Here is a 27,378-nt window from a genome sequence, read left to right as displayed (position 1 = left end):
CCCCATGAATTATATGAACTTTCTGGTTCTGCTTCTGAGGCTGCTGGTGTCCCAGCCAATCTCTGGGAAAATGAGAATGAAATGCCCACTGAATCTGGAGCATCAGGATGGAAAGAATCCACAGAGCTTTTACAGCCCAGGAGACCATCTCGTTGGTATAGTCACCACTGGAAATGAAATGTCACATACAAAATTGCTTTTCAACGAGGCTCCTTCTCTTCAGTTGGCTTTCATTGCTTCGTAAGTCATTCAGGGTGATGGAGTTGCACTCCCTTCATTTATTCTATTCATTTATTTGTTTATTTATTTATTTTATTTTATTCATTTGTCCAATACACAAATACATAGGAAGAAAAATAGATATGTGGTAATATATATAAGGGTAAAAGTGAACTTAGAGGAGAGGATATATGAAAGGGAGAGAATATATATGATAGGTGAAAGAAAGGAAAGACAATTGGACAGGGGACGAAAGGCACACCAGTGCACTTATGAACACCCCTTACTAGCCTCTTAGGAACCTGGAGAGGTCAATCGTGGAGAGTCTAAGGGAGAAATGTTGGGGGTTAGGGGTTGACACAATTGTGTCTGGCAATGAGTTCCACGCTTCGATAACTCAATTGTTGAAATCATATTTTTTACAGTCAAGTTTGGAGCTCCAGCCCCACGCCCATGCCCAGCACAACGCCAGCATGTATGGCATCTTGCAACATGTCCAGCCGCCGCCGGCGGTGCTTCCATTCTGGAGCTCTGCCTCACAGCTGACCACCCTGCCGCCGCCCGCCGCTGCTGCATGGTGTATGAGAAAGAGAGAGAGAAAGATAGCAAGAGAAAGAGATAGCAAGAGAGGGAGAGAGAGAGGAGAGCGAGAGAGAAAGCAAAAAAAAGAGAGAGAAAGAGACAGATAGCAAGAAAGAGAGAGAGAGAGAGAAAGAGGGGGAAGGAGGGTGAGGGAAAGACATAGAGGGAGGGAAGGAGGGAGAGAGAAAGAGAACAAAAAAGAGGAAGGAAGGGAGAAACAAAGAGGGATGGAGAGAGAGAGGGAAAGAAAGAGGAAGGAAGGAATAGAGAGAAAGGGAGAGAGAGAAAAATAGAGCGAAAGGGAGGAAGAAAGAGATTTTTTTTGTCCAAACTTTTTTTAGCACCCCCCCCCCACTCAATGTTCTCCAGGATTTTGTAAATGTGAACAATGTGCCGCGGCTCAAAAAAGGTTGGGAAACACTGCGCTAGAGTGCCTTCCGTCCCCTGTCCTATTGCTCTCCTACATCTCCTATACCTCTCTTCTATTCCTGTATCTCTTTTTCTATTCTTTCATTGATATGCTCTACGTATTACTATACCTTCTTTTCTATTCTTTCTTAGATATATTTTACTATGAGTATCTCCTCTATAACCTTCATCATGTATTTTACTATGTGTATATAGATATATACCCACTAAAACCCTCATTGTGTATTGGACAAAATAAATAAATAAATAAATAAACAATAAACAACTGGAACACACTGATAGAAGGATACAAACTGTTCAAAAAAAACCAGACCCCCCAAAAGAGGAGCAGGAGTTGCACTGTATGTTAATATTGCTACAACGTTACGTGTAACCAAAGAGGAGAATCACCTGGAATGCATATCAGTCAACATAAAAGAAAAAAAGAATGACACGGCCATGGGAGTATACTATAGTTTCCCCTGTCAAACAAACAAACAAACAAAAAAGGATATCCTTTTTGTCAACCAACTAACAAACATATGTAAGAAACACACCAAGGTAATAATGGGAGACTTCAACTACCCGGATATCAACTGGGAAACTAATTCTGCACTAAATGAGGAATCAAATAGGTTCCTAACTAACCTAGCTGGCAACTTTGTTGTCCAAAAGATAAAGAAGGGAATTAGAGAGACAGCCATACTGGCTTAATACTTAGAAACAGAGAAAAGGTGATAGGGGGAGTTCAAACTACAGGAAACATGGGTGAGAGTAACCATGTTATAGTAGAATTTAACATAACACAAGCACAAACAACAGAACACAACAATACCAAAGGCTTTGATTTTAAAAGAGCTGATTTTGATAAACTCAAGAGAATTTGGGAAAGAGTCCTTGGATGAAGGTCTTAAAGGGAAAAACAACTCACGAATCTTGGTAAACAACAGAACACAAGAGCTGATTTTGATAAACTCAGAGAGAACTTGGGAAAGATTGATATTCCTGGAGGGGTCTGTAATATAGTAAATGATTTAGCTTTACTAGATAAATGGTCAAAGCAATGGAAACTGCAGTTTAATGTTTCCAAATGTAAAATAATGCACTTGGGGAAAAGGAATCCTCAATCTGAGTATTGCATTGGCAGTTCTGTGTTAGCAAAAACTTCAGAAGAGAAGGATTTAGGGGTAGTGATTTCTGACAGTCTCAAAATGGGTGAGCAGTGTGGTCGGGCGGTAGGGAAAGCAAGTAGGATGCTTGGCTGCATAGCTAGAGGTATAACAAGCAGGAAGAGGGAGATTGTGATCCCCTTATATAGAACGCTGGTGAGACCACATTTGGAATAGTGTGTTCAGTTCTGGAGACCTCACCTACAAAGATATTGACAAAATTGAACGGGTCCAAAGACGGGCTACAAGAATGGTGGAAGGTCTTAAGCATAAAATGTATCAGGAAAGACTTAATGAACTCAATCTATATAGTCTGAAGGACAGAAGGAAAAGGGGGGACATGATCAAAACATTTAAATATGTCAAAGGGTTAAATAAGGTTCAGGAGGGAAGTGTTTTTAATAGGAAAGTGAACACATGAACAAGGGGACACAATCTGAAGTTAGTTGGGGGAAAGATCAAAAGCAACATGAGAAAATTTTATTTTACTGAAAGAGTAGTAGATCCTTGAAACAAATTTCCAGCAGACGTGGTTGATAAATCCACAGTAACTGAATGTAAACATGCCTGGGATAAACATAGATCCATCCTAAGATAAAATACAGAAAATAGTATAAGGGCAGACTAGATGGACCTGGAGGTCTTTTTCTGCCGTCAGCCTTCTATGTTTCTATGATCGCAGAGGTCGTTGATGTAGAGTATGAAAAGAGTAGGTCCTAGTACGCTGCCTTGGGGTGTGTCACTTTTAACAGGGACGGGAGTGGAAATGGCCCTTCCAGTTTTGACAATTTGTTGCCTCTTGACTGGGCCGTATCTAACAAAATGAAAGTCAATGTAGAAAAAAGTAAAGTCCTACACTTAGGACATTTAATGTATGTATAGATATATAAACTGGGTGAAATCAAGCTTAATAGCAATGGCTGAGAGGGATCTTGGAGTCCTGGTGGACAACCAGTTAACCATGAGCCAGCAGTGGGCAGCAGCAGCCAAATAAGCCAATGCAGTCTAAATTGCATTAATAGAGGAATACAATCTAGATCAAGTGAAGTGTTAATACCACTTTATAATGCCTTGGTAAGACCATACTTGGAATACTGCATTCAGTCTTGGAAACCACACTACAAAAATAATGTTTAGACTCTAGAAAAAGTGCAGAGAAGAGCAACCAGGATGATCAGGGGACCGGAAACTAAAACATATGAAGAATGATTGCAGGAACTGGGCATGGACAGTCTAGTGAAGAGAAGGACCAGGGGAGACATCCTAGCAGTGTTGCAATATTTGAGGGGCTGCCACAGAGAGGACGGAGCCAAGCTATTCTCCAAAGTACATGAAGGACAGTCAAGGAATAATGGATGAAAATTGATCAAGGAGAGATTCAATCTAGAAATAAGGAGAAATTTTTTGACAGTGAGAACAATCAACCAATGGAACAGAAGTTGCCCTCGGAAGTGGTGAGGGCTTCATCACTCAAGACTTTCAAGAAGAGATTGGATTGCTATTTGTCAAAAATGGTATAGGATCTTCTGCCTAAGCAGGGGGTTGGGCTAGATGACCTACAAGGTCCCTTCCAACTCTGTTAAACTATAAAGTGTAAAGGCTCAGTAGGCTTGTGAAGGATTATATATTACAAGAAATACAGTGGTACCTCGTGATATGAACCCCTCGCCATACAAACAATCCGAGATACGAACCCAGGGTTTGGAAATTTTTTGCTTCTTCTGCCGAACTTTTTCTGTCTTATGAACCCACCGCCTGAACGCTGAACCCGGAAGTTCAGCAAAAGTTTGGATTTGGGTGGCCGCCGAAAAGCCCTGCCACTCGGCTGTCGCTTTTTGAAACAGCCGGGGGGCTTCTCGGTGTCCTCCCAAACCTGAATGCCAAACCCGAACTGTTGCCGAACTTCCAGGTTTGGCATTCGGGAGGCCGCCGAAAAGCCCCGCTGCTTAGCTGTCGCCTTTTGAAACAGCCGGAGGGTGGTGACCAGGAAGGACGTCTTTGTGATGTCAAAGCTCCACCCATGGAATTCCCTATTGGGATTCCCCACTTCCTTTCCAGCCTCCCAACCGGCCCGACAGCTCCGCGGCTCTTTTGAAAAGCTAACAGCTGGGCGGCGGGGCTTCTCAGCGTCCTCCTGAATTCGAACGCCGACCTTGAACTTTTGCCGAACTTCCGGGTTCGGCATTCAGGAGAACGCCGAGAGGCCCCCCGGCTGTTTCAAAAGGCGACAGCCGGGCGGCAGGGCTTCTCGGCGGCCTCCTGAAAGCCGAACCCGGAAGTTTGGCAAAAGTTCGAGTTTGGCGTTTGGGTTCGGGAGGACGCCGAGAAGCCCCCCGGCTGTTTCAAAAGGTGACATCCGGGCGGCAGCGTTTTTTTTCTTGCACGCATTAATTCATTTTACATTGTTTCCTATGGGAAACAAAGTTTCGTCTTACAAACTTTTCGCCTTACAAACCTCCTCTGGGAACCAATAAAGTTCGTAAGACAAGGTATTACTGTATTTGTTGTGCTGTTGATTATAATAACACTTTTTTTTATAATAGGGATGTTCATGGTATTTTTAATGGCATAAAATTGATTTTCAACTTTCAACTGGTCAACAAGAATTATCAGCGCCTGCACAACCTCACACTTGGCTACAATATCCATGACAACCATTTGAGCACTTTACATACTTCAGATGCCTTGTTGGACATTCTCTCCACCGGAGAAGCCAATGTTCCCAACTATGGCTGTGGAAGGAAGGACAACCTTCTATCTCTTCTTGATGCAGCAAACTGGGATAGTTCCATCCAGATGTCAACATTAGTAGGCACGTACAAAGTCCCACAGGTTTGTGTGTGGGTTTTTTTTGCCATCTGGTAAAGTGAGGAGTGGTGGGTGATCCATACATGCAATCATGTCTTCTCCATGGAATTTAAGAGCTGCTTTCCTCCATATTAGCAAAAATATCAATATTTTACTCCATTATGTTCTTCTTGAGCTTAATCATAAAAGGCATGAAATGTAAGCAATATATTCCATGGAGAAGACATTCTACCAACTATTTAACTGACCAAATAGACTAGCAGATATTGTGGCTAAAATTTATGCCATGATCCTCTTAGTTAAATTTGAGAAAAATGTTTTCCTTCCAGAAGAATTAGAAGGTTTTAGGTAGAGTTTATAGTCTACGGAAAGGGGCGGCATACAAATCTAATAAATAATAATAATAATAATAATAATAATAATAATAATAATAATAATAATAATAATATAGATTTTATAAGAAGTAATGTATAAGTTAATAATCATATATTGGCTCAAATTTGTCTTGAAATATCTAATCTATATCAGTGAGGTAAAACACGGTTTGCTGACTTTCTAGATGTTAGTGCAGCATTTGACTCAATAAACAGAGAAATGTGATGGGGAAAATGGATTAAACTCAAAATGGAGCTCAGACTGTTGGCCCTGATTGAAACCGTTGTTTGAGAGGGAAGTTTGTGCTCAATGAAGCCACAAGAAGAAGGGGAAAGGAAAAGTGAATATTTGAACCCTTGTTATTCAGCAGGATAAAAAACTGACCATAAATAAATGTTATTTTTTTTTTACAAAAATTACAGTGAAATGCAGTGCACATAGTATACAGCACTTGGATTTCAGAAAGGCTTCGGCAAAGTAAACCACAACCTATTTCTTGGTAAGCTAAAAATATGGCAGGGCAGTTAGCTTGACATCAGTTATAGTTAAAATGATGGAGACGCTACTCAAAAATCAGTACCTAAAAACCAATAACTTATTGGACCCAAACTAGCATGGCTTTACTGAAGGTAAATCATGTCAGACTAAGGTCATTGATTTCTTTGAGTATGTCACAAAGGTGTTGGATGAAGGTGGTGCCCTGGATATTGCCTATCTGGACTTCAGCAAAGCCTTTGATACGGTTCCACATAAAGAGCTGAAGATTGGACTTAATGCCTGGATAGTTCAGTGGATTTGCAGCTGGCTGAAGCGTAGACATCAGAGAGTTATTGTTAATGGCGAGTATTCTGAGCAGAGTCAGGTTACAAGCGGTGTGCCACAAGGGCCTTTTCTGGGTCCTATTCTTTTTAATATGTTTGTGAGTGACATAGGGGAAGGTTTGTTTATTTATTTATTTATTTATTTATTGTTAGAGTTGAAAGGGACCATGTAGGTCATCAAGTCCAGCCCCCTGCCTGAGCAGGAATCCTAAAGCACCCCAGCCAAGTGGCAGTCCAATCTCCTCTTGAAAGTGTCCAGAGTTGGGGAGTTCACAACCTCTGCAGGCAGGTTGTTCCACTGGTTGATCGCTCTGACCGTCAGGAAGTTCTTCCTTACTTCTAGGTTGAATCTCTCCTTGGTCAGCTTCCAGCCGTTGTTCCTCATCCGGCCCTCTGCTGCTCTGGAGAATAGAGTGACCCCCTCTTCTCTGTGGTAACCCCTTGTATACAGCTATCATGTCCCCTCTGGCCCTCCTTTTCTCTAGGCTATCCATGCCCAGTTCCCGCAATCTCTCTTCGTAAGTCTTGGTTTCAAGTCCTCTAATCATTTTGGTTGCTCTTTTCTGCACCTTCCCCAGAGTTTCAATGTCTCTTTTGAAGTGTGGTGACCAGAACTGGATGCAGTACTCCAGATGTGGTCTGACCAGGGCATAGTAGAGTAGTATTAATACTTCCCTGGTCTTGGAGTGTATCCCCCTGTTGATGCAGCTTAGGGTAGTGTTGGCTTTTTTGGCCGCTGCTGCACATTGCTGGCTACGGAGAGGGGCGGCATATAAATCCAATAAATCTAATCTAATCATGTTTAGTTGATTATCCACCAAGACTCAAAGATCTCTTTCGCAGTCACTACTGCTAAGTGGGGTTTCTCCCAGGCTGTATGTGTGTCTAGGTTTTTTTTTTACCAAGGTGAAGGACTTTGCTCTTGTCGACATTGAACATCATGTTGTTAGTGTGGGCTCATAGTGTTAATCTGTCTAGATCTTTCTGTATTTTGCACCTGTCCTCTAGGGCAGGGGTCCCCAACCACCGGTCCGCGGACCAGTATCGGTCCGCGGGACATGTTGCACCGGTCCGCGGAGTCAGTTGCTGCTGTGGAGCCGGCGAGTGCCAAGCTGTTTCCTATCTCTTTCCCCTCCTGTTCACTCGGGACCACCGTTTGACTTGGGCCGAGAAAACTTTTGCTTGCTTCCTTCCTTCCTTCCTTTCCTGTCTTTTTCCCTTCGTCGAAAGTGGTCTATTTCCTCCTCACGAAGCCCTCTCTCTGCCTGCAGCTCAGACGGAAAGACTTTGGCATTGTGCAGCTCTTTTTTTGCTAGGCTCCCCCACCCTATTCCTGGGGGCAAAGCCAGGGGTGTGCGTGTAACCATGAAGCCCCCCCCACCAGCTCCGGTAATTTTCTTTTGGAAGGATACCTTGCTGCAAGAAAAGTACTGAGGAAGCTGGGCTATGCCTTGATATCTGTATTTTCATTTTATACTGCAATTCTTGCCAGAATTATGCTCTTTTGATATATGACCTTTGTCCTGCATATATCTGCTATAAACTTGACATTTTCCAAGTGCCGACAACAGGGCTAAGCTTTTCCGTTTTCCCACCTGTACTTCCTCTGTGCCCGGTTGGGGTGCAGCTACTGCTTGAACGCGTAACCACGAAATGTACTCAGGAAAGAGCCACCTGCTCTCAAGGCACATAGCTCCATGCAGGAACCCACAATCTAACCGCAAGTGCCTCTTTGCTGTACATTCTGTATCTCCTACATTGTATAACCTCTTTTTACTTTCTGTATAAGGAAACGTTGACAACTAGTATCTGATTGGCTGATACTGTGTGTTTTTTGTACTCCTTTGGAAATGTATAAAGAGCCCTGAAAAGCAATCCACGTTGTTCAGACATTGCTTTTATATCTTCTGAACCTGATGCATGCACCAAATAAACCTGGCAATCTCAATCCTCTCGTGGTCTCTGCTCCCTTATTGGCATCAAACATCTGTGTTTCTGCAACATTTTCTGGCGACCACGAAGGGACTAGACAGGACTTTGGATCCCTCTGGACGCCCACCTCAGTGGCGTCTGCCCCAGGTGTGAAAGAGGAACAGTCCAGGCGCCATTGGAAATCTTTCTCCGAGGACCTTCCTGTTGACACCAGGGCAGCCACGCTGATGGTTTGCGATCCAAGAACCACTCCTGAGAGGAAACCAGAGATCAGGACATCTGTACGCCGGCCTGGAAAAGTAACCGAGTCTCCAAGATAAAAGGCAAGTCCTAGGCGAGGCCTCTGTAGTGGACACTTTTTAGAGACTGGTACGAGTCTATCTCTCCCTATGTTGAGGGACAGAGGCGAGGACTGATCACCCTCGTTTTGGCTCGTTCTTCACTGAGGGACTCACAAGGTGGGTAGCCTGTGTTTTCTGAGAGAAAACGTTGTGTGTGTGATTGCCTACCGCGGTTCCCACAGGTGGCTGTGAGTTCCAGGACCTTGGGCCGGTAGAGATTGTGTGAAGTGAATAAAATTCCTTTTGTGTCTCAAGGGAAGGACCCCTTACCTCCCTTGTATACTCCCTCCCCTTTTCTGTCTGGTGCCCCGGGTGGAAGATGGGAGGGAAACCAAGTGTGCCCAAGACCCCCTTGAGTATGTAATGAAACATTTCAACCAGGTCTATAATAATCAAACTCGAGAGTATGGTATAAAATGACCTGTGTACGTCAGAATGGCCCTCTTTTAACTTGGGATGGCCCGATATAGGAACCTTCGTTGTATTTGATCCTGCCTTGGGCCATCCTGACCAAGAGCCAGGATGAAACTAGTTCGAAACCCACCCCCATGGACCCAACAGTGTAAAGTCCTGGCCGTGGTCCCCATTCTTTCAGGGGCCACGCTCAGGAGAAGGACCCCTAGAAGAGGGGGAGGTAACTCACCCCCTCCCTGGCGGCCCCAGAGAAGTTCACATTGTTCCATCTCCCACGCCAAAAGGGGCAGAGGATTCAGTCAGCCCCCCCAACGGAGATGGAAAAATCAAAACCCCCCATACTGTCTAGTTGCCCGGAGGAGGTGTCCCAGTCCCCACCATATGTCCTTTTGCCTTATGGCCAGAAACCACCCCTGACAGGTTTGCCCATTATCAGACCCTCCTCCAGCAATACCTGGATACAAAGAGATCTCTCACAACCATTCAATCCCCATCTGTGCCTGAAGACCCCTCCTCAGGGTCCATTCCTCAACTGGAGACTCTACCAGGCCCCAGTGAGCGAATGGCCAGTCTGTCTCTGCCAGGTCCAGTAAGTGAAGGACCCATTGCGGAACGCACCAGAGCAAAAACTGCATCAGTGTCCTTCACGGCCCCACTTCGCAGAGTGGATCAAATTGTCATTGATCCAGATGATTTTACAAAAACCTCAAGAATGCCCCTATTCCAACATGTTCCTTTCACCACCTCCGATCTTTTGAATTGGAAATTGCACTATGGCCCATATAGTGGGAACAAAAAGAAAAAAAAACCCTTAGAAGTTGCAAGCCTCTTGAAAACCATTATGGATGCCCAAAATCCCAATTGGATGGACTTGTAACAGCTAATGGGAACCCTGTTTAAATCGGAGGAAAGAGGAAAAAACAAAATCCTAAAACCCGATGCCCCCCCCCCCCCAGGTTTAGACCTAGAGACATATGTGGGTCAGAAGTTCCCTGCCGAGGACCCCCAGTGGGACCCCTATGTAGAGGGTAACCTTGACAAGATCAAAGACTACCAAATCCTTTTGATGAAAGCAGTGCGAGAAGCAGGGAAACCCACCATTAATATGTCTAAGCCATCCCTTATTCTCCAAACCCCGATGGAAGTCACCCGGGCCCTACTAAACCTCATCATTCCGAGGTATGGGCTGCCTTCAAGAATTTCCTCAGACAACGGTCCAGAATTTATCCATAAGGGCACCCAGAAAATTGCTTCGATGCTTGGCATCACTTGGAAGCTTCACTGTAGTTTTCATGCACCCCCCCCCAGTGGTCGCGTGGAAAGAGTTAACAGGACTGTTAAAGATAAATTAGCCAAAATATGTCAGAAAACTCAGCTTCCAATGGCCCTTTTTGCTGTGAGATGTACCCCTCAAAAGAACATACATGTTTCCCCTTATGAATTACTGTATGGGAGGGTATCCAATCTTTTACCCCCCCCACGATCCAATATTCCACTCATGTGGCAGATTCCCTTAAATTTAAACAGCTATGGACACTAAATGCCACTGTTAAGGAACTCCAAGATTATGTGTTACAATGCAGACCCTACATTCTTGTCAACATTATACCTGGCCAAGAGGTGTGGGTGAAAGACTGGAACAGGGAAGTTCTCAGGCCCACATGGAAAGAGCAATATACTGTGGTCATGATCTCCCCTCTTGCTGTCGAGGTTGATTCCATCAAATCTTGGATTAATTGGACGAGGATCAAGCTTGCAATCCCCACCACATGGAAGGAATCGCCTCACCCCGCAGATCCTCTCAAGCTCATGCTGAAGAAGCAGAGGAGAGCCCTGCCTCCAGGAGACCCACCGGAAGCGGTCCCTCAACGGACGGACGGCTCGAAGAAGCCCCCCCCTGCAGCCGCGGCTCCGGAAGCCCGCATCCATCGCACGGGCAACGGTTTGCCAGCAACTCCAGCAGCGGCCTTACCCGCCACCCCAGATGCCGCTAAACCTATTCCCCCCCCCCACCAAAGTTGCGGTGGAAGTTGCAGTCTCTCCAGGACCCCTACCTCCTGGATGTCCCCCGATTGCATCACAACTGTTTACGTTATAGTGATTCCTCTTTTGCTTCAGTTTCTGGCCTTTCTCTACTTCCTCTTCTTGGTGAGTACTCAGCGCCCTCCCTTCCACCGCCGGGGTCCCCATGGTTGATTGTCCTATTATGGAGTCTGGAAGTCACTTGCATACCACCCTCCGCCATTTGGCTTATCTCCGTAAAACCCTTCTATTGGTATTACCCGTGCTCATTTTTTTCTTGCTGTTAAGTGTTTCTATTAATTCTATCTATGCCTACCGTATCTTTCGTGCAAAGGGAAAGTCAGATGGGCCTTTGGATTCCATTGCCATATGCGAAGAAACGGATCCCAATTTTAATCCCACCCCCCTGGTGGAGCCCTCTGCTTTGGCACTTACAACTTTACCGATTACACCTGTGTCAAATCCCCCCTGTATGAATTGTATGTGAGCCCCCCCCCCCCCCCCGGGCAAAAGCAATTTGCCTGGACCACCCTCAGACCCCAGACTGTTCTGAGGTTGGACTACCCCCTTGTTGGCATGATGGTCGCAAATTCTATCAGTGTAAGACCAGGAGTATTATTAGATGTTATCTCACTCAATCTCCCCCTTTTACCGGCTCCCAAGCCCGTCTCTAAGGGAGGGCGCCCAATTCCTGACACTTGTCCTATGCTGGAGAGCCTCCATCCTGTACCCCCTTGGATTTTCTCCCATGCCAGCACATTGGGGATACTCTTTATCGCTGTAATGGAACTCAGGGCTTCGTGTGCCACCTTCATGAATTGCAGTCCCGCGCTCTGATAATCCCCTTGCAGGCCCCTGACAGCCGCCCTAAGACCCTCTCTCGTAGAAAAAGGGCTTTGCGGGACAAGGCATGCACTCCTTCAGCCTGCCTCCCTTGTATTCAAACTACCCGCACGGACAATTTTCTTGCCCGCACTCTTGTTTACCATACGGCTACTCCTCCGTCTTGTGAGACTTTTAATCTTCCCCCTTGCACCGTGAATGCCACTACCTACCAGCGGTGCAATGGGCCTTGGGGTATTCTGTACTATGACCCTAAACAGGCCACTAAAATCACTGAATATCATGTTATTCTCCGCCACATTACATATGGTCGGAGGGAGGAGATTCGCCGTACCTCTATTCCCACTCTCAATCTCCCTGTTAATTTTACTTTTGATGCCTGCTATTATATTGACCGCAATGCCCACCTCCAAGGCGGGTGTGGCAGCCTGAGTTGGGAGCGCTCCTATTCATCCCAACATAAATATGTTTGCCATGGTTCCCAATGGGGTGACTGCCGTGTCATCCACCACAACTACTGCCCCTATTGGTCTTGCGTTACGTTTGCTACATGGACCCCTGGCACTACGGGTGGGATGTAGCTCTCCCTAACTCGTGGGGGGTTTTCCCTGACTGCAAAAGTGGCCAGTGTAACCCTGTCACTCTCTCTTTCACTCCGGTTGTGGTCCCACAAGCTCCTATGTTTTTTGGAATGCAAATAGATGGCCGGGGAAATGACCCCTCTCTGATTCTGTCCTTGGAAATCATGGCCCAGATCCGGACAGTAGGACGGAAAAAGAGCCTCTTTTGGTCCTACTATCAGGAAATGGATAAACTGAATACATGGGCAGCCCCCCCTGCTGTAACTAATACTTTTGTACAACTTGCACAAGATGTGACATGCACCCTTCAGGTTAAGAACTGTTTTTTCCTGTGGGGGAACTAACATGGGTGAGAAATGGACTTGGGAAGCACTTGAGTTGAATTACACCATTGTCCATGACATGGAGCTGGCCGGCAATCTGACAGATACTGTGGGGAAGGAGGGGACCTGGGCTCTGTCTTCTAACTTGGTGGGCAATGTCTGTTATACCCGTAACCACACCGCTGGCTGTACCCACGTTGGAAACCTGCGTTGCCTGTCCACGTGGAACAATGCAGCCTGGTGGTCTGGCAAGGGTCTGCAGCCAACCCCCATGGCCCAGGCGTTGCAAAACTTTAGCCTCCTGAAGCCTTATATTTTGGACCCCCAAAACACCAATTTGCTTTGGCTTGCTCCAGATGGCATGTACTGGATTTGTGGAAAATATGCTTATGCCCAACTCCCGCTCAACTGGTGTGGCTCTTGTGCCCTTGGTGTTATTCGCCCTGGGTTTTTTCTGCTCCCCCTGAAGCATAGGCAGGTTCTTGGGGTGCCTGTGTTTGATGAAATTGGCAATGTTCGCTCTAAAAGATCCCTCATTAGTGACCTTAAGATCGAGAACTGGAAGGATGATGAATGGCCCCCCCAAATGTATTATAAAGGTTTATGGCCCGGCCACCTGGGCTGAGGATGGTATCTTTGGTTATTGCACCCCCATTTATATGCTTAACTGTCTCATCCGCCTTCAGGCTGTGGTGGAAATTGTCACTAACAAGACGGTCCGAGGTCTTGCCCACTTGGCCTCGGAGAGTGTTAAGTCACGCACTTAACAGACTGGCTTTGGACTATCTTTGGCCAAGGAGGGGTGTGTGTGGAAAGTTTAATTTGTCTAATTGCTGCATTGAGTTTGATAATAGTGGGGAGGTCATTAAGGAAATCACCGATCGCATGGTCAAGATTGCACATGTTCCAGTGCAGACTTTGAGGGGTCTGGATCTCTCTCATGCCTTCGCTGGATGGCTTCCTTCTTTACCCGGTATCAAATATGTTTTGGCTTGTGTTGTTTTTTCTGGTGGCTGGCTGTGTTATTGTCCCCTGTGTGCTTCCTCTTCTTATGAAACTTTTTCATAGCTCTGTTTCGCTGGTGGCGGACAAAAAGTCCTCCGAGAAAATTTTGGCTCTGTGGCACCTGCAACTGCTTAACAACCGCAGGGGCGGAAATGAGGAAGGGGAACCTGTCACTCAGGACCCCGATAGTGAGGAGCCAATATACGAAGTTCTCCTGCCGCTCCAGCCCCAGACCCTCCAACACCTTCAACCCCCTTCCAGTAACATGGTTGAAACCCCATCCGAATAAACTTTATTTCGGTTGGAGTTCCAAGAGGGGGGAAATGAGGAAGCTGGGCTATGCCTTGATATCTGTATTTTCATTTTATACTGCAATTCTTGCCAGAATTATGCTCTTTTGATATATGACCTTTGTCCTGCATATATCTGCTATAAACTTGACATTTTCTAAGTGCCGACAACAGGGCTAAGCTTTTCCGTTTTCCCACCTGTACTTCCTCTGTGCCCGGTTGGGGTGCAGCTACTGCTTGAACGCGTAACCACGAAATGTACTCAGGAAAGAGCCACCTGCTCTCAAGGCACATAGCTCCATGCAGGAACCCACAATCTAACCGCAAGTGCCTCTTTGCTGTACATTCTGTATCTCCTACATTGTATAACCTCTTTTTACTTTCTGTATAAGGAAACGTTGACAACTAGTATCTGATTGGCTGATACTGTGTGTTTTTTGTACTCCTTTGGAAATGTATAAAGAGCCCTGAAAAGCAATCCACATTGTTCAGACATTGCTTTTATATCTTCTGAACCTGATGCATGCACCAAATAAACCTGGCAATCTCAATCCTCTCGTGGTCTCTGCTCCCTTATTGGCATCAAACATCTGTGTTTCTGCAACAGTACCAGACCTGGCAGTGGTGGGCACTCCAAGCAGGCAGCAATCGCAAAGGAAGGTGACTGTGTCCGTGGAGGCACCTCCCCCCCTCTGGGATTCCTTGCTGCAATCCCAGCCGGAGCGGGCGCTAGGGGGGGGATTCCTCTGAAACTGCCGAAAGGAAGGAAGGAACCAAGCAAAAGTTTTCTCCCTCAGGTGGACCGCCTCGGCCCGAGGCAAAGGGGGGTCCCGAGTGAACAGGAGGGGAAAGAGAAAGGAAACCGCCCCCTCCTACCCTTCCTCCCTCTGTCACCTCGGCTCCCCTGCAAAATTAAAAAGGGGGGGAGGAAAGAGAGGCAATGGAACGATAAGCTACACCACCATGCTTAATCCCGCCCCAAACTATACCCCTTTCTGCCCCCACCGGGCCATAGAAAAATTGTCTTGCTGAAACTGGTCCCTGGTGGAAAAAAGGTGGGGGACCACTGCTCTAGGGTGTTGGCTACCCCTGCCAGCTTGGTGTCGTCTGCAAATTTGATTAGTTCCCCTTCTACTCCCTCGTCCAGGTCATTGATGAAAATATTGAAGAGCACAGGGCCCAGGATGGAACCCTGCGGTACTCCACTGCCTAGCTTCTTGCATGTGGGTTTGGAGCCATTGAGGACAACTCGTTGCGTGTAGTTGGACAGCCAACTGTTTATCCATCTGCATGTGTTGTAACCTACCCCGTTCTGTTTTAATTTGTGGATTAAGAGATTGTGGTCAACTTTATCAAGAGCTTTGCTGAAGTCCAAGTATATGAGGTCTACTGCGTTGTGTTGGTCCACTGATTTGGTTATGGTGTTAAAAAATGATATGAGGTTGGTTTGGCATGATTTGGTTCTGACAAACCCATGCTGGTTGTTGGATATAATGTTGTTTGTTTCTAGGTAGTGGCAAAATTGTTTTTTAATTATTCTCTCCAGTATTTTTCCAGGTATAGAAGACAGACTGATTGGTCTGTAGTTGCCTGGATGAGTCTTTTTACCTTTTTTGTGGATGGGGACTACGTCAGCTCGTTTCCAGTCTTCCAGAAGGTCTCCAGTGGTCCAGGATTTTTGATAGATGAGGAGAAGTAGTTCCGATGGTGTCTGCCAGTTCTTTTAGTTTGGTAGGGAAGGTTTGCCTATTTGCCAATGACTCTAAAGTGTGCAATAGGGTTGATATTCCTGGAGGCATCTGTAATATGGCAAATGATTTAGCTTTACTAGATAATTGGTCAAAGCAATGGAAACTGCAGTTTAATGTTTACAAATGTAAAATAATACACTTGGGGAAAAGGAACAAACTTCCAGCAGATGTGGTTGGTAAATCCACAGTAACTGAATTTAAACATGCCTGGGATAAACATATATCCATTGTAAGATAAAATACAGGAAATAGTATAAGGGCAGACTAGATGGACCATGAGGTCTTTTTCTGCAGTCAGTCTTCTATATTTCTATGTTTCTATGGATCACCAGTAGGGGATAGTAGTCAGTGGGCCTTAATATTTCGGTAAGGTTTTGCGTTATATCAGAGAATACTTCAGTTGGCATTTGCAAGTGTTTATCTAATTGTAGTAAATTGTAAGGATGATTCAGTAATGTAATTTACATTTTTATTTTTAAAAATTGTTTATTATTTTCTAGTTTTATGATACAATCTTGCTAATAGTCTGCCTTTAATATTTCAAACAATGTCTAATTAAAAAACTATTCTAATACATTGATGAAAACCAGGTTGGATTTATTAAAATGTAGTATTTTAGATTTGATTTGACCCCAAATATAATAAGACATTCTTCATTTCTTTTTCAGATCAGTATTAAAAGTGCTTCAGAGGCTCTGAGTGATAAAAGCAAATCCCCCTTTTTCCACCAGATGCTCCCCAAAGAAGGCTTCCACTACTTCGCCATTGTCCAACTGCTCCTCCATTTCAGATGGAACTTCATTGGCCTCTTCGCTTCAGACACAGAGAAGGGAGAGCATTTCATGAGGACTTTCCCTCCTATGCTTGTCAGGAATAGAATTTGTGTGGTTATATCACAATGGATCTTAACAACTGTCCATATGGCACCGCTCAGGGATGCCCTCTCTAAGTGGAGACAAGTCAACGTGTTTGTTCATTTCATGGAATTTGTTTCCATCTGGGACAGAATCATTCCTTTACATTTAACATTGATGCGTTTGCCAGGACCCATTGAAGGGAAAGTCTGGATCCTCACAACGTTTCGACCACATGAAATAAATAAACACAGACTTCTCAAATACATCTGCAGTATTTGGAGCTTTAACTTTCTGCCAAAAGATGCACCAACGGATGATGTTTTTGAAATCCATTTCTTTGTGGAAAAAAACTTTCAACCTTATTATTTCCATTGTTCTCTTTCAAAGAATGTCTTTTCTGTCAAAGGACGCAGAAGATGCACCCAGAAAGCCCCACTGGGAATTCAGTGGAACAGGAACAGAAGATGGACCCCAAATTATTATCACTATTATATTATCCTCAAGACTCTGGCCCATGCCTTGAATGCTGCATATTCTTCCAGATTGAGGAGGAGAAGGAAGGAGGGGAAAAATATGTTGGGGTCTCCAAGGCTGCAGCCATGGCAGGTAGGGGGTCCCTATATGGATCCATTAATCTTAGATCTTTTGGAGAAGGAATCCAGAGGAGAAGGAGGGGAACAATCTCAACATCTGGCCAATTTAATTGCTCAGAGTAGCATTTCCCAAACGGCGTGCCGCGGCACACTAGTGTGCCGTGAGACACGGTCAGGTGTGCCACGAAGCTCCTAGGGAAACTCCAGCTGGGTGGGGTGCTGCCAGTGGCGGTGCCTCCGACCTGGAGCTCCCACTTGCAGCTGTCCCCCGGCTACTGCTCGATGCCGCTGTTTCCGGCGCTCTCCTGCTGGGCCCCAAAGAAGGAAGGCAGGAAAAAGGAGGCACGAAGAATGAAGCTCTCCTTTTCCCCGCCTTCCTTCTTTGGGGCCCAGCAGGAGAGCGCCAGAAACAGTGGCATCGGGCAATAGCTGGGGGACAGCTGCGAGTGGGAGCTCCAGGTCGGAGGCACCGCCAGCGCCCCGCCCAGCTGGAGCTTCCCTGGCGTCAGCGGCAAGTGTCCTTTGGGGCCCGGCGGGAGGGCACTGGCGGTGGGAGCGGGAGGGTGCCAGCTGCAGCGGCCCCAGGCAGTCGCGGGGAGATGGCAGCGGCGAGAGGGAGCTCCAGGGTGGAGGCACTGATGGTGGCGGTTGGACGTGCTGCTGCAGACGTACATGCTGGGGCTGCGGGGCTGGCACTGGCTCGCTGGCTGGGCTGGAGGTGCCAGCTCCATGCCCATGCCCAGCGCAGCGCCAGCATATACGGCGTCCAGCAGCACGTCCAGCTGCCACCGTCAGGGCTCCCGCTCGCAGTCAGACGCTCTGCCGCCACCCTTGGCTACTGCCTGATGCCACTGTTGTTGGCGTGGTAGAAAGAGAGAGAGAGACACAGAGAGAGAGAGAGAAAGGGACATAACAAGAGAGAGAGAGAGACATAGCAAGAGAGAGAGAGAAAGAGAGAGACATAGCAAGAGAGACAGAGAAAGAGAGAGAGAGAAACAGCAAGAGGCAGAGAGGGAGAGAGAAAGAGAGACATAGCAAGAGAGACAGAGACAGAGAGAAAGAGAGACAGAGAAAGAAAGAAAGAAAAAGAAAGAGAGAGCAAGAGAGACAGAGAAAGAGAGAGAAAGAAAGAGAGAGCAAGAGAGACAGAGAAAGAAAGAGACATAGCAAGAGAGACAGAGAGAGAAAGAGAGAGAGAGAAAGAGAGAGAGAGAAAGAAAGAGATAGCAAGAGAGACAGAGAAAGAGAATGAAAGAGAGATAGCAAGAGAGGCAGAGAGAGCAAGGGAGAGAGAAAGACAGAGGGAGGGAAGGAGGGAGAGCGAAAGAGAGCAAAAAAGAGAGGAAGAAAGAAAGAGGGATGGAGAGAGAGAAAGAAGGGAAGGAAGGAGGAGAGAGAAAGAGGGAGAAATAGAGCGAAATGGAGGAAGAAATTTTTTTTGTGTCCAAACTTTTTTTTAGCCCCTCCCCCCCCGTTCAGTGTTCCCCAGGATTTTGAAAATATGAATAATGTGCCGCGGCTCAAAAAAGGTTGGGAAACACTGACTCAGAGAATACCTGACCACCAAGCTATGCCCACCTGAGGGGTATGGGATGGGGGGCATGGCTTGGTGGTTAGCTGACTGGGTGGACATGTCCAACTTGTAAACTGTGGTGAAATGCATTTAACCATGCTCTTGTTTAACAACCAAAATGTTAGGCTCAATTGTGGTCATAAGTCTTTCTTTCATTTTTTTCTTTCTCCCCCCCTTCTTTCTTTTTCTTTCTTTCTGTCTACCTTTCTTTCTACCATCTTTCTTTCTTTTTTCTTTTTCTTTCTTTCTCCTTGTCTTCCTTCCTATCATCTCTTTCTTTCTTCCTTCCATTCCCTCCCTCCCTTCTTCCTTCCTTCGTACCTACCTACCTTCTTTCTTTCTCTTCCTTCCTTCTTTTTCTTTCCATCTTCCCTCACTCATTTCTTTTTGTCTGTCTTCCTTCCTATCATCTTTTTCCTTCTTTTTATTTCTCTTTCCTTTTTCTTTCCTTCCTCCTTCCCTCCTTTCTATCTTCTTTCCTTCTTCCTTCCTTCCCTCCTCCCTCCCTACCATCCTCCCTTCCTTCCATATTTCTCTTTCTTTTTTCTCTTTCTTTCTCTCTCTCTCTCTCTCTCTTTTGTTCCTTTCTTTTCTTTCTTTCTTTCTCTTTCCTTTTTTCTCTCTCCATCAGGATGATTAGAAACATAGAAACATAGAAGACTGATGGCAGAAAAAGACCTCATGGTCCATCTAGTCTGCCCTTATACTATTTCCTGTATTTTATCTTAGGATGGATATATGTTTATCCCAGGCATGTTTAAATTCAGTTACTGTGGATTTACCAACCACATCTACTGGAAGTTTGTTCCAAGGATCAACTACTCTTTCAGTAAAATAATATTTTCTCACGTGGCTTTTGATCTTTCCCCCACCTAACTTCAGATTGTGTCCCCTTGTTCTTGTGTTCACTTTCCTATTAAAAACACTTCCCTCCTGGACCTTATTTAACCCTTTAACATATTTCAATGTTTCGATCATGTCCCCCCTTTTCCTTCTGTCCTCCAGACTATACAGATTGAGTTCATTAAGTCTTTCCTGATAAGTTTTATGCTTAAGACCTTCCACCATTCTTGTAGCCCGTCTTTGGACCCGTTCAATTTTGTCAATATCTTTTTGTAGGTGAGGTCTCCAGAACTGAACACAGTATTCCAAATGTGGTCTCACCAGCACTCTATATAGTGTTGTGATTCAGCCTGAGGCTCCTCAGGGACTGGCTGCGTCTCTGCTGGATCCATGCCCAGAGGAGGAGGACAGTGAACAGGAGGGGGAGGACCAGGCAGACGGGGGAGAGGAAAGTCAGGAAGAGGAGGAGGGAGAGCAGCCTGAGAGCCCCGGGGGGGGGGGGCTCTCCCCACCTAGTAGCCTGGACTCATTGGATGAAGAAGCACAGGCTATAATTGACATGAGACAGCAATGTGCAGCTCAGAGACGGGACCAATTAGAAAGGTATTTGCATCACTGAATTGGCAACAGCTGGGTTTGGATGTGGTTCTCCTCAGCAGGGTTTAAAAGACAGGCCCGCCATTGCAGCCTTGTGGAGCATTATCAACTGGAAGTTCTGTGACCCTGCTTCACTTCTCGGCGTCTCTAATCTTGGCTTGTGGCCTAGAAGTCTGGAAGACTTGGGGGAGGCGTGGGTTTGTTATCCCCAGCGTTGTTTTTGACAGCAAGAATCCTGTTTTCTTTCATGGCCTTCGTGAAACCTCTGTGAAGTTCCAGCGTGTTCCTGTCTGTAAGAACAGTTTCTGTTACCTGTGTTTGCTTTGAATTATATAAACTGCCTTTGCTTTTTACCAGTGTGTCTGGATTCTCTTTTTGGTTGGTGTTGGCTTCTGGAGGGACCCAGACAGAACATATAGCGGGATCATAATCTCCCTCTTCTTGCTTGTTATACCTCTAGCTTTGCAGCCAAGCATCCTACTTGCTTTCCCTACCACCTGACTGCACCGTTCACCCATTTTGAGACTGTCAGAAATCATTATCCCTAAATCCTTTTCTTCTGAAGTTTTTGCTAACACAGAACTGCCAATACAATACTCAGATTGAGGATTCCTTTTCCCCAAGTGCATTATTTTACATTTGGAAACATTAAACTGCAGTTTCCATTGCTTTGACCATTTATCTAGTACAGCTAAATCATTTACCATATTACAGATGCCTCCAGGAATATCAACCCTATTGCACACTTTAGTGTCATCGGCAAATAGGCAAACCTTCCCTACCAAACCTTCCCCTATGTCACTCACAAACATATTAAAAAGAATAGGACCCAGAACAGACCCTTGTGGCACACCGCTTGTAACCTGACTCTGCTCAGAATACTCGCCATTAACAATAACTCTCTGATGTCTACGCTTCAGCCAGCTGCAAATCCATTGAACTATCCAGGGATTAAGTCCAATCTTCACTAATGTATCTATCAGCTCTTTATGTGGAACTGTATCAAAGGCTTTGCTGAAGTCCAGATAGGCAATATCCACGGCACCACCTTCATCCAACACCTTTGTGACATAGTCAAAGAAATCAATGAGATTAGTCTGACATGATTTGCCTTCAGTAAAGCCATGCTGATTTGGATCCAATAAGTTATTGTTTTTTAGGTGCTGATTTATCCTCTTTTTGAGTAGAGTCTCCATCATTTTAACTATAACGGATGTCAAGCTAACTGCCTGTAGTTACCAGCTTCTTCTCTACTGCCCTTCTTGTGGATAGGCACCACACTGGCCATTCTCCAATCCTCAGGAACATCTCCTGTTAACAGGGATTGGTTAAACAAATCAGTCAGGGGGATAGCAATGACAGATCTGAGTTATTTAAGAACTCTGGGGTGGATGCCATCTGGACTCATTGCCTTATTTATCTTTAATCGTTCAAGTTCTTCTAAGACATCGGCTTCTAAGATCACTGGAGCTGAATGCGTACAGCTGGAAACAATGCTATATCCCTCTATAGTATTATGTTGTAAGGTGTCTTTTGAGAAAACTGAACAGAAGTAGCTATTGAAATGGCCAGCGATCTCCTTATTCCCATTAATGCATGTATTATTCCCGGTACTAAGCTTCGTGATGCCGCAGTTTTTCTTCTTCCTATCACTAATATATCTGAAGAAGGTTTTATGCCCTTTCTTTAAAGATTTGGCAATTTCTTCCTCTTTTGTGGCTTTAGCAGCATATATTATCTGTTTTGCCTCCTTCTGTCTCATTTTATACACCTCTCTATCAGTATTATTTAACCATATTTGGAAATTAGACACTTATAGAAGAAATATTGAGAAGATGACAACAACGACAGCGGCAAAGAGACAGACTTGGCCAACGATAACGGCCATTACCAAAAAGCCTGGGAGGACAGAGCTTATACCCAGGATTCAGACTTTGTCCTATTTTACATCCTTTGAACTCACTTTTTAGATCAGATGTTATCTATATGAACTTGGCTGAATTGATTAATTAATTGACCACTTGGAATATTTTACCTATATTTTTAATAATTAACATATATTTTAATAGTTTAGTTTTATATTAATTAACTTTTAATTAAATTATTGTGGGGATTTTAAGGATGGATGAATGGCAAGGCTCTCGACAGAATTGCGCCTTTGCAACCTCTCTGTGGCACTAGACCCCGTAGAGCTCCATGGTACACGAGGAGCTCCGGGAGTTGAAACGCCAGAAGAGATGTCTAGAGAAGTGTTGGAGGAAGAGTAAGTCTGAATCCGACCGAACACTTGTAAGAGCTTTTATTAACACCTACAAAGTGGCGCTCAAGGCGGCAAGATGCAGGTACCATGCCGCCTTGATTGCAGCAGTGGAATCCCGCCCAGCTGCTCTGTTTAGGGTGACCCGCTCCCTTCTAAATCAGGGGGGAGTTGGGGAGCCCTTACAGGGTAGTGCCGAGGAATTTAACTCGTTTTTCGCTGATAAAGTCTCTCGGATCCGGGCTGATCTCGACTCCAATTGCATACTAGTATCGGCTGACAATGAGTCAGACAAGGTGACTGGGGCCAAACATCTTTGTCCATCAGTCTGGGAGGAGTTTGATTTGGAGACACCTGATGAAGTGGACATGGCCATTGGAGCTGTGAGTTCCACCACCTGTCTACTGGATCCGTGTCCCTCTTGGTTGGTTTCGGCCAGTTGAGGGTTGACACAGAGCTGGGCCCAGAAGATTGTCAATGCCTCCTTGGGGAGGGGGTCCTTCCTGGCCCTTTATAAGGAGGCACTTGTACGCCCCCTCCTCAAGAAGCCTTCCCTGGACCCAGCCGTGTTTAATAACTACCGTCCAGTCTCCAACATTCCCTTTATGGGGAAGGTTGTTGAGAAGGTGGTGGCACTCCAACTCCAGTGGTCCTTGGAAGAAGCCAATTATCTAGGTCCTCAACAGTCTGGATTCAGGCCCGGCTACAGCATGGAAACGGCTTTGGTCGCGTTGATGGATGATCTCTGGTGGGCCCGGGACAGGGGCTTGTCTTCTGTCCTGGTGCTTCTTGACCTCTCAGCGGCTTTCGATACCATTGACTATGGTATCCTTCTGCGCCTGCTGGAGGGGTTGGGAGTGGGAGGCACTGTTCTTCAGTGGTTCTCCTCCTACCTTTCCGGTCGGTCGCAGTCGGTGTTAGCGGGAGGTCAGAGGTCGACCTCTAGGTCTCTCCCTTGTGGGGTGTCTCAGGGGTCAGTCCTCTCCCCCCTGCTATTTAATATCTACATGAAACCAATGGGTGAGATCATCCAAGGGCATGGGGTGAAGTATCATTAATACGCCGATGATACCCAGCTATACATCTCCACCCCATGTCCAGTCAACGAAGCAGTGGAAGTGATGTGCCAGTGCCTGGAGGCTGTTGGGGCCTGGATGGATGTCAACAAACTCATACTCAACCCAGACAAGACAGAGTGGCTGTGGGTCTTGCTGACCAAGAGAGGGTATGCAACTTGGGCGTCCTCCTCGATCCACAGCTAACATTGGAACATCATCTTTCGGCTGTGGCGAGGAGGGCATTTGCCCAGGTTCGTCTGGTGCACCAGTTGCGGCCCTATTTGGACAGGGAGTCATTGCTCATAGTCACTCATACCCTCATCACCTCAAGGTTCGATTACTGCAATGCTCTCTACATGGGGCTACCTTTGAAAAGTGTTTGGAAACTTCAGATCATGCAGAATTTATTTATTTATTTATTTATTTATTCAATTTTTATGCCGCCCTTCTCCATAGACTCAGGGCGGCTTACAACATCTTAGCAATAGCACTTTTTTAACAGAGCTAGGCTATTGCCCCCACACTCCGGGTCCTCATTTTACCCACCTCGGAAGGATGGAAGGCTGAGTCAACCTTGAGCCGGTGATGAGATTTGAACTGCTGACCTTCAGATCCACAAGTCAGCTTCAGTGGCCTGCAGTACAGCACTCTACCTGCTGCGCCACCCCATGAACCCCATGAATCTAGGGCTTCCTAGATTTGCCCACGTTTCTGCCACACTCCGTGGCCTGCATTGGCTGCCGATCGGTTTCCGGTCACAATTCAAAGTGTTGGTAATGACCTTTAAAGCCCTATATGGCAATGGGCCAGAATATATCCGGAACTACCTTCTACCGCACGAATCTCAGCCGCCCATAAGGTCCCACAGAGTGGGCCTTCTCCGGGTCCCGTCAACTAAACAATGTCAGTTGGTGGGCCCCAGGGGAAGAGCCTTCTCTGTGGTGGCCCTGGCCCTCTGGAATCAACTCCCCCCAGAGATTAGAATGGCCCCCACCCTCCTTGTCTTTCGCAAATTACTGAAGACCCACCTTTGTCGCCATTCATGGCGGAGTTAGGATATTCCTTCCCCTAGGCCATTACAAGTTATGTATGGTATGTTTGTGTGTATGTTTGGTTTTTATAATAAGGGTTTTTAGTTGTTTTATTAAATTGGATTGTTACATGTTGTTTTCTATCATTGTTGTTAGCCGCCCCGAGTCTGCGGAGAGGGGCGGCATACAAATCCAATAAATAATAATAAAATAATAATAATAATTCAAGGTGGGATAAGAATCAAAGTTTTCTGCTTTTCAAATTCCTGGATATTCTTATTCTAGTTCCATCCCTTTCTGGAGAAGGTGGTTTTCAATATTTCTGATAGACAATTGTACTTGGACCAAAATGGAGAAATGACAGCAGATGTGTCCATTTACAGCTGGTTTGTCCTCCCCAACCTGGATACCAAAGAAGGGTATCTGGCGGATTTTGAAAGACAGAGACTTACTATCGACCAAGATTTTTTTTCACAGCTAAAGTTGCTCAATAGGGTGAGATAAATTTTGGTGTCATTTCCTATTCTCAGTTTTATTTGTTTGTTTGTTTGATTGATTGATTGATTTGTATGCCGCCCCTCTCCACAGACTCGGGGCGGCTAACAACAGTAAAAAGACAATATAAACAAATCTAATATTAAAAGTAATTTTAAAAAACCCCAAGTTAAGGAAACAATCATACATACAGACATACCATGCATAAATTTTATAACCCTAGGGCAGTGATGGCGAACCTTTTCCCCCTCAGGTGCCAAAAGAGCATTTACGCGTGCTGTCGCGCACGCACGAGTGCCCACATCTAATTCAATGCCCTTTGGAGGTCAGAAACGGCCTGTTTCCCAACTTCTGGTGGGCCCTGTAGGCTTGTGTTTCGCCTTCCCCAGGCTCCAAAGGCTTCCTTGGAGCCAGAGAAGGGTAAAAAACGCCCTTTCAAAGTCTCTGTGTGAGCCAAAAATCAGCTGGCTGGCACACACATGCATGTTGGAGCTGAACTAGGGCAACGACTTGTGTGCCAGCAGATAGGGCTCCACATGCCACCTGTGTCACCCGTGCCATAGGTTCGCCATCACTGGCCTAGGGGGAACGGAATATCTCAATTCCCCCATGCCTGACAACAGAGGTGGGTTTTAAGAAGCTTACGAAAGGCAAGGAGGGTGGGGGCAACTCTGATATCTGGGGAGAGTTGGTTCCAGAGGGCTGGGACCGTCACAGAGAAGGCTCTTCCCCTGGGTCCCGCCAAACGACATTGTTTAGTCGACGGGACCCGGAGAAGGCCAACTCTGTGGGACCTAACTGGTCGCTGGGATTCGTGCGGCAGAAGACGGTCCCGGAGATAATAAGAATATATCATCATACTTAAATATTTTTTCAATTCCATCCCTCCAGACTTTATTAAATAAAAAAGTACTTTATTGTAATGTTAAATGCTAAAAGCAAAAGGGAGGAACTAAATGAATTATCTGCCAGTTGTTATATCTCCTGCATTGGTTTAGAACGAATCAGAGATTTCATATTAACCTCAGTGAAGACCAGAGGCTACTTGTCTCCATCCATTTCTCCCTCCATTTCCCATGGATGGAGAGTCCTCATATCTTTCCTTCTTTTTCTGCTCAGTCTCTGCCTCAGTCCCAATGTGTGGAAAGTTGTCATCCTGGATTTGTCAAGAGGGCTCGAGAAGGAGAGCCAGTTTGCTGCTACAACTGCGTCCCTTGTCCGGAGGGGACCTTCTCCACTCAGGAAGGTGGGTGACCCTGAGGAAAATGGGAGGCTTGGTGGAACTGGATCCATCCAGAACATTTTCATGAAAGTGCAAGTGAAAAGGCAGATTGGCGCTTTTCTGTTTTTTATTTTATTTTTATCCTGCACAGTTTCTTATCTAAAAGGAAATAAATCAAAAAGACTTTGAAGGAGGGCTGGGAAGAGACAGGGGAGGGGGGGGCATACTGAGCAAGCTTTACTAACAGGAGAAGAAATATCTCTTCGGCTTTTTAGTTTGGAGAAGTGCTGCTAAGTTTAGCTTTCTGGGAAAATCTGAGATCTTTGAAACTTGATGCCGCCCTTCTCGTTGTGGACTTACAACCTTAAAACCCCACAATAAAAAAAACATCCACCCATCCACCAATCATTGACCCCCTCGGAGAGGGTCCACAACTTGGGCGTCCTCCTTGATCCTCAGCTCACATTAGAGAACCATCTTTCAGCTGTGGCGAGGGGGGTGTTGGCCCAGGTTCGCCTGGTGCACCAGTTGCGGCCCTATCTGGACCGGGACTCACTGCTCACAGTCACTCATGCCCTCATCACCTCGAGGCTCGACTACTGTAATGATCTCTACATGGGGCTACCTTTGAAAAGTGTTCAGAAACTTCAGATCGTGCAGAATGCAGCTGCGAGAGCAATCATGGGCTTCCCAAGGCATGCTCATGTTACTCCAACACTCCGCAGTCTGCATTGGTTGCCGATCAATTTCCGGTGACAATTCAAAGCGTTGGTTATGACCTTTAAAGCCCTTCATGGCATTGGACCAGAATATCTCCGAGACCGCCTCCTGCCGCACGAATCCCAGCGACCGATTAGGTCCCACAAAGTGGGCCTTCTCTGGGTCCCATCAACTAAACAATGTCGGTTGGCGGGCCCCAGGGGAACAGCCTTCTCTGTGGCGGCCCCGACTCTCTGGAACCAGCTCCC

At 45.9% G+C, this 27,378-nt stretch overlaps 2 protein-coding genes across 4 annotated transcripts in view; one reads left to right on the top strand and one right to left on the bottom strand.

The window, feature by feature from the left end:
* The window catches only part of LOC139162876 (zinc finger protein 721-like), a 360,849-nt gene that overhangs the window by 194,276 nt on the left and 139,195 nt on the right, over positions 1-27,378 (bottom strand). The window lies entirely within an intron of this gene.
* Positions 14-27,378, top strand: part of LOC139162893 (vomeronasal type-2 receptor 26-like) — a 32,756-nt gene continuing 5,391 nt past the window's right edge. The window contains exons 1-6 of the mRNA XM_070743793.1: positions 14-240; positions 4,065-4,096; positions 4,945-5,210; positions 16,553-17,347; positions 24,979-25,188; positions 26,308-26,434. Coding sequence (XP_070599894.1) covers positions 14-240; positions 4,065-4,096; positions 4,945-5,210; positions 16,553-17,347; positions 24,979-25,188; positions 26,308-26,434 — 1,657 coding nt within the window. The remainder of the gene's footprint in view (positions 241-4,064; positions 4,097-4,944; positions 5,211-16,552; positions 17,348-24,978; positions 25,189-26,307; positions 26,435-27,378) is intronic.

Source organism: Erythrolamprus reginae, chromosome 2 (assembly GCF_031021105.1).
Source record: "Erythrolamprus reginae isolate rEryReg1 chromosome 2, rEryReg1.hap1, whole genome shotgun sequence".
NCBI lineage: Eukaryota > Metazoa > Chordata > Lepidosauria > Squamata > Dipsadidae > Erythrolamprus > Erythrolamprus reginae.
The sequence above is the reverse complement of the archived record's forward strand: the minus strand, read 5'-3'. Positions and strand labels throughout refer to the sequence as shown.